Source organism: Magallana gigas, chromosome 3 (genome assembly GCF_963853765.1).
Source record: "Magallana gigas chromosome 3, xbMagGiga1.1, whole genome shotgun sequence".
Classification (NCBI taxonomy): domain Eukaryota; kingdom Metazoa; phylum Mollusca; class Bivalvia; order Ostreida; family Ostreidae; genus Magallana; species Magallana gigas.
Window position 1 is genome coordinate 54,228,020 of NC_088855.1, and position 8,161 is coordinate 54,236,180.

At 33.2% G+C, this 8,161-nt stretch overlaps 1 protein-coding gene across 1 annotated transcript; it reads left to right on the top strand.

Annotated features, from left to right (window-relative positions):
* Positions 1-73: 73 nt before the first annotated feature.
* On the top strand, positions 74-3,231 carry LOC105332045 (zinc finger HIT domain-containing protein 3). Its single transcript, XM_011434475.4, has 5 exons — positions 74-195; positions 335-366; positions 705-761; positions 1,048-1,134; positions 2,617-3,231. The coding sequence occupies exons 1-5, from the start codon at positions 113-115 to the stop codon at positions 2,820-2,822; spliced, it is 465 nt and encodes a 154-aa protein (XP_011432777.3). The 5' UTR covers positions 74-112; the 3' UTR covers positions 2,823-3,231.
* The last annotated feature ends 4,930 nt before the right edge of the window (positions 3,232-8,161 follow it).

Below are 8,161 nucleotides of genomic sequence, written 5' to 3' on the forward strand. Positions count from 1 at the left end.
ATGACAGTATATGGAATATTAACATAATTATCCTATTGATAATTTCTTGTCACGAACATGTTGAACAGTTCAATGTACAACTTGTCTATAATAATATCAAATCGAAAGTAACATGGCCAGTAAAGAGAAACAAGTGTGTGAAATCTGCAAGAACCAAATATCAAAATACAAGTGTCCGAAATGTGTCATAAAGTAGTAAGTACTGGAGTGACATTTTATATCGATAAACAGTTACTTTACAATTCAAAATAATCTGATTAGAACTACATATATTTGTGCTAATTGTCCTATATCGTTACTCGTTAGGTGATTTCTAACCTTTTTTTTTTAAAAGTTGTTCTGTCAGCTGTTTCAAGAGCCATAAAGGTAGGTTTTATACGTATCTCATAAATTATTATTATTAATATATTATACAGAGATGAAATCGAAATTAAGAATAAATGTTTAACCATAATAATATAAGGTAATATAATTTAACAACACAATTACTTACATGTACTTATTCTCAGAATACTAGTACTGTGTTTCCAAAGATTTGTTGTCTGATTATAAAATTTTCATTATATTTTTTTTAAAGAAAATGAATAAATTTTTCTTAACGGTTTACTGCATTAGCCTTTGATCTGAATAAAAAAAAGCTTATCTTTGATCAGCTGTAAGATTATAATTGAATGAATGAATAAAGGAGAACTTTTTTAATGAAGAAAATGACTGCCATCAGAAGCTTTCCAAAACAGACAACACAATAATAAATGCCACAGGTAAAAAAATTAAAGTTATTTTTATGTTTACAGCATGCATTTGATATTTTATAGACTACAGCTAGGCTTGAAAGATTTTATGACCCTTCAGATTAAAACGTGTTTATATTTTCTTACAAATATTTTAGAGAATACTGACAAAAAAGAAATACATGTAATTCACAAAACTGAAGCCACCTATCTCATTGTATTTTTCAGCGTCAGAAAATATAAATTGTACATATTGTATATCATGTATGTTGAAAGATTTGTTTATCATGGAGGTAAATGGCTTTTTGTCTATCAGAATCACAAGAATTGCTGACAAATATACCAGACTTAGGTATTGAAGAAACAGAAGACAGAGTTTTGCCTGAGACATTTCAGTGTTTGCGTAAGTAAACTGAGTTATATTTATTCATTTTTAAATCTTTCAAAAAATGCATTAATGACCAAGTTTTGCAAAGTAATTATACTCTTTCCCGAGATATTTATGCAGTACATTTTTTTAAATTGTTCATTCAATCAATCATAGTTTTTGTGGATTTCTCTGAGTAAAATCTATGATTGTTTTCGTTGCAAAGCATGAAAACTTACAGAAACAGTAACCTAGGAGGCTAGGACAGACTATAGAAACCATCTTATCATATATGTTCATTTTTAGCTCACCTGAGCTGAAAGCTCAAGTGAGCTATTCTGATCACATTTTGTCTGTCGTCCGTCTGTCCGTAAACTTTTTACATTTTCAACATCTTCTCAAGAACTACTGGGCCAATTTCAACCAAACTAGGCACAAATTATCCTTAGGCAAAGGGGATTCAAAGATGTGAAAATTAAGGGCCACACCCGTTTTCAAGGGGAGATAATTAGAAATTAATGAAAAATTTCAAGAAATTTTCAAAAATCTTCTTCTCAAGAACCAGAAAGCCAGGAAAGCTGAAACTTGTGTGGAAGCATCCTCAGGTAGTGTAGATTCAAAGATTCAAAGATTCAAATCCATGACCCCCCGGGGTAGGGTGGGGCCACAATGGGGGGTCGAAGTTTTACATAGGAATATATAGAGTAAATCTTTAAAAATCTTCTTCTCAGAATCAAATCAGCCAGGAAAGCTCAAACTTGTTTTAAAGCATCCTCAACAAGTGTAGATTCAAAGATGTGAAAATCATGACTCCTGGATGTAGGGTGGGGCAACAATGGGGGGGGGGGGGTCGAAGTTTTACAGAGGAATATATAGAGTAAATCTTTAAAAATCTTCTTCTCAGAAACTAATCAGCCAGGAAAGCTGAAACTTGTGTGGAAGCATCCTCAGGTAGTGTAGATTCAAAGTTGTGAAAATCATGACCCCCAAGGGTAGGGTTGGGCCACATTGGGGGGGGGGGGGGGGTGTTAAAGTTTTACATAGGAATATAAAGAGTAAATCTTTAAAAATCTTCTTCTCAGAAACTAATCAGCCAGATGATTCTTTATAATTGTTAAGACTTTGGCTCCAGGACAATTCTTTCGCCTCACAAGAAGGTTCAGAGTTTGATCTAGCTTGATATCCCATATATGAACAATTGTTAAGGATGTTTTTGAGAACTGCAATACTCAACATGTGATATGACTATAAAATCATCCTGTTAGAAAAGGGACTAATGATTAAAAACATAAGAATATCCAGGGGGAAAATGGATTTTATTTATACAGGATCTACATGTATTATTGTACATTGTCCAGATTGTTTGCATTATGACTCCATTAAGCTGATTTTATCATACCTATTGTTCCTCAGGTGAGCGATGTGGCCCATGGGCCTCTTGTTTTATTCTTTTGGACTGGTTAGGTCTTGAATAAAAATGAAATAAAAATGTAATTGACCAGTTTGGTTTATGTTTAGGGGAGAACCCTGACCTTCTGGTAACCCTGGAGAACCCCCATCTCCGCTCCCTGATGACCAACCTTGTGTCCTCACCCTCACCAGCAAAAGACATGGAAAGGGCTATGAAGGAACCCATATTTCTGGAGTTTGCTGACCAGTGCCTTAAAGTTGTGGACAACAATAGCCAAGTGAAAGCTGGCATCAATGTTAAAAACACTGGATAGGACTGTTTGTATGTTTGTTTGTGTCTGTAACAAGAGACCGCTTAATTCAAACTGCCTCCATTGAATGGGAATCCAAACCTTTCTGACATGTAACAGTTTTAATGACCTATTTTTTCGTGTACAAATTGATTAAAAAAATTCATAAACTTTCCCTAACATACAGACTGTACTAAGTAAGATTTCATCATTGGATATACATGTAAGTTTTCAGATTTTGTTTGTTGTGACAAATATCATTTGGAAGGACAGGTATTCAATGGGTACCAATACTGGGTAATTGATATTTACAGTTAAAGAGTAATATAGAAATGAAATATTTGATTATCTGTATGCATGGACTGTTCATGAAAACAGATTTTTCCACTTTCCATTCAGTAAAATTCATATCATTAAAACAATGCAAGAGTTATCTTTCTTGTTGTTTGTGTGCTCCAGATTAGGACATTAAACAAAATAAGATTGTATTGTGCAGCAGATTAATCAGCTTCGATCTTTCGATGTTTCCACGAAAATTTACCTCTCTATAACCCCAGAATCCAGTATGAACAAGCTGATAATGCTGTACTTGTGCAGTTATCTTGCTGTCTAAAATTTTGGAGTCCTAATTAATTGTGGTCTCATTCTGCTTCAGGGATAACTACGAACTAGCAGTGCCATATTTGATACAATGATGTACATATTCAGATAAGTACGAACTATCGGTGCCATATTTGGTACAATGATGTACATATTCAGATAAGTACGAACCATGAACTATCGGTGCCATATTTGGTACAATGATGTACATATTCAGATAAGTACGAACTATCGGTGCCATATTTGGTACAATGATGTACATATTCAGATAAGTACAAACTATCGGTGCCATATTTGATACAATGATGTACATATGCAGATAAGTACGGACTATCGGTGCCATATTTGATACAATGATGTACATATTCAGATAAGACCGAACTATCGGTGCCATATTTGATACAATGATGTACATATTCAGATAAGACCGAACTATCGGTGCCATATTTGATACAATGATGTACATATTCAGATAAGTACGAACTATCGGTGCCATATTTGATACAATGATGTACATATTCAGATAAGTACGAACTATCAGTGCCATATTTGATACAATGATGTACATATTCAGCTCTGGTTTGTGCTGTAATGCATTGATTAAAACAAAAATCAGTGACGGTATATACATCTTCAATTTTTCCTGCAAAAATTAAAATGTTTTATACTAAACAACATCAATCGGATTATAAATAAAATTGGTATAGTGTCGAAAAAATCGTTAGTTCAAATGTTAGTCATGCGCAAATCTAGAGGTTGAAAATGTAAAAGGGTTAACGATAGAAAAAATTACAACGCTGCGCCTGACATTAACACATGGTACAGGGAATTGTCAAAATTGATTTAAAAATTCCATATACATGTACCCCCGCATTTCTTGCTTCTTAAGAGAGAGAGAGAGAGAGAGAGAGAGAGAGAGAGAGAGAGAGAGAGAGTATACTAGTATTTCCGGTAATGTATCAAAATCATTTTATGTAATTCAAGTGGATCATGAAAAAAGTCCGAAAACAAAAGTTTTAAAAGAAAAAGAAGAAGGATTATAAATGTACGCTTTGATCGAACGTTTTGGGAAGTCTTAGGGCATGCGCTCCTTCTGTTACATTGTATCTTTGTCTCTCCGTGGCGTGCATTAGTGTGTCGATGAATGAACAACTTTGCATGCGTGTAACATTGATAAAAAAATTGATGAAAAAAATCCCAGACACCTGGCGTTATATTTTTTCTCATTGTAAAAAATATGGACCTATACCCTCTACCTTATAGTACACAATGTGTGTTACGTAGAGGGTATATAAATTATTTCATATATAACATCATGTGCCTGTGTAAAAAAAACCCATGAATTTTGTATTTAGAAAGTGTGTAATAAAAATTTATTACAATAAAATTGTATTCGTTTGCGTACTAGAAGAAATCGCGTGTAAATGAACTCGAAAAAAAGTCTGAAATGAGCATCGCAATAGTCAGGTCATGGATGAATTTTGTTATTGAGGAACGAGGCATCGAAGTCTTCGAGACACTTTGCAGTAACAATAGAAGTACAAGACATCCCGACCGGCCGTCAATACCACTCTGACTTGGGTCTGTATGCGTCCGGATCATCTGATCCCTGCATTCAATGGCAGCGAGGGGCGCCCGCCTTATCTGTGATAGAACTAGATGTATACATGTCACTCTGTTCTAGGGTTTGTGTATCTGTCAGCGCGGATTACAACCTCCTTTAATATCTGCCATTAATTGTTCTTCTGTCGTTAAATATTTCAGCAATCTTTTCATCCAATATATTTTGGCTTATGACACAATTTTAATTGGAGTCGCCCGTCAGTTATAATTACTCACGCCGTATTGAATTTTAAAGCTCGGAATGAACCGTTTGAAGATAAGTTTGTAGATGTGAGCATTTCCTGTTGTCGGACAATAAATGTGCTGTGTAATTCTCTAATCTGAGACAAAGTTTGTTTTATGAATTTCTTTGAGCCACAGAAAACATCTCGTTTGAGTGACACATACATACCAGAACCAAAGAATGTAATAAGCTGAATCGAAGTAGCCGGACACCAGGGGAAAATCGTGACTCGATTCGGTATAGACATATTTAAAAGAGAGAAGATGAAATACATATCTAAGCGAACTATTGAGAGCGATATATGCATGTAACCATTATCATTAGATAAAAACATGTTCCACTTTCTCCTAAAACAGCGCAAAACATGTCCAAATATATATCCCGCGTAGTATTGAAATAAATCGCAATCGTATAGAAGTTTTTTATTTTCTGTGAAAATACATGTACAGCCATATTTTAGCCGTTTATATGATGTTCGCTATTTATTAGTCCATTGTAAATCGGAGACCTATCGCGGCATTTAGAATATAAATAAGGAAAAAGGAATTCATTCTATGAGTATTATGAAGTGAAAAGAAGGTGTTGCAGTTTCTATGCTAATTTTCCCTAGAAAATAATAAATAGATAAAATAGAAAAATCAAAGTTACAGAATTCGATGTAAATCTTTTTTTCATACAACGTTGTACATAAAGCAGGGTAGAATTTTATTTGGAAAGTTTGTACTAACTTATTTAAGACCATGAAATAAATTTGAAAATGGTTACACAGACAAATATGGCAGAATTCACGCTATATAAAAGGGGAATCCTCATCATTGTGAAAAAATGTCTCCTTGAAACAAAATTGATTTAATCTTTACGTTTAGAGTAAGGCAATTTCTTGAAAACTGCCATTTCCGATTTTTGTTTCAAAGAGGCATATTCTTAATAAATCTGACTTTTGGAAAAAATCATTAATACCTTTGAAATCTAAAAACGACGTATTAAAATTTCCCTCATTAAATCATGTCTTGATTAGTCGAGTGGTAATGCAGTTAGAATAGACTCAAACCGTGTCTATACTTTTGACTGGGTTCGAATCCCAAAAAAGTTCGAATTAAAAAAAAAATTATTTCTTTTAATCGCATGGAAAGGTAATGTATAGAGATAATTTAAGAATGTCAGAATAAAGTTATTTAAACTCTTGTTAATGTAATATTTTGCAAGCCTGCTTATTTTTTTTTCAACATTACTGTGCGAAGTCCCCGCTATAAACTTGAAAAACATTTTCTTCTGAACAAGAGTTTTTAAAACAATGTACTTAGTATGCATCAATGAAGAAAGTTGATTTTTCACCCTTTTTATGAAATAAACGGGTATGCTGATTTCAAAGATACATGTACAGGTTGTTAAAAGCACACAAAATCATTGTAGAAAGTGAAAATATGTACGGAAAAATTTGTATTTTTTTTTTACTAGACTTAGCGTTTATTTAGATACTATAGAAACATAGGATGAATATTATTACAACTCTGACGGTTTTGAAGAGCCAGAATGAGATTTATTAATGTATCTCGAGAATGATATTTTAAACACGCTGGACAGTAGATATCAAATTGAGATATGTTAACATTCGAATACAGGAAACATGTATATGGCTATCTTTCTAACTGTATTTGGTGGCTGCCGTGTTCGATAGAAATGCGCGTAAAATGTTTGTATATTTTGCCTCCGTACAGAACAAACCTGCTATGTAAATATAGTCGTCTACATAATGTGTCTACATTTAGATGTGACTCTCAGGCGAGACGGATATTTAAAGGTACTTTGCACGTTAGGGAATAGTCCATCTGTTTTGCAACACCTTCTTTTGGTCGGGGCATGATCAAATCCAATAAGGCCCGACCGAAATTATCACCTCATAAGGTGATAATTTCGGTCGGGGCATATATATATATATATATATATATATATATATATATATATATATATATATATATATATATATATATATATAATCCAATAAAGCCCGAAGGGCTTTATGATAGATTTCATCATACCCCGACCGAAATTATCACCTCATAATATTCAAAGAATGATTCCTTATTACTTATATAAGTTATATTGATACAATTTTCAGCCATTGTACGATTAAATATTTAAGGTATCCGATCCATATTAGGACCAAATTTTTACAACCTTGAATATCCATCATGTATTTTATACTTTGATATTTATTTAAAGCATTTTCGAGTAGAAAATGATTTACCGAGAGAAATTTTCAAAAATATTATTATTGAAGATTGCATTAAGGTATATGGAGACAAGCACATTTCTAAAATAAAAAAGTAATTACTGGGAATATCAAAAAATGCTTTGGTGGAAAGATGTATTTTATCATTAGGAATACAAAAACTATTGAAAATAAATTTTATACCGTGTAGATTTGTTTTAGAATAAAAGCAAAAGGGGTCAACTCTTCAAAAAAAAAGAAAAGGTCATTAATTAGGAGACATTCCACTCTTACATATTGATACTTAAATAGGAAAATTATGTCCAAGTATACTGAGTATTAAGCCCATACATATCTGTTGTGCACTCAGATTCATTGAATCTGAGGGTATTATGGATCGGATACCTTAAATACCAATTAGCAATCCTCGATGGCGCCCCAATTATACGTCATTCGAAGTTATGGGTTATATAGTATAAAATCGATAGGTAGTGTATCACAGACAAAGACACTGGAAAATGTAAATACTGTGAAATCATCATTGTTCTTGGCAAACCAATGTTCGTTGCTTTCGTGGGTAACCCTTGCCAACAAATTTACATCCCGAACGTACACTAGTATACAAGCATTTGTTTAATATTCATTAAAATTATCCCGAACTTCCTGGTATCAACGAAATTACGTCCTCACGAACCAAGAAAAAAT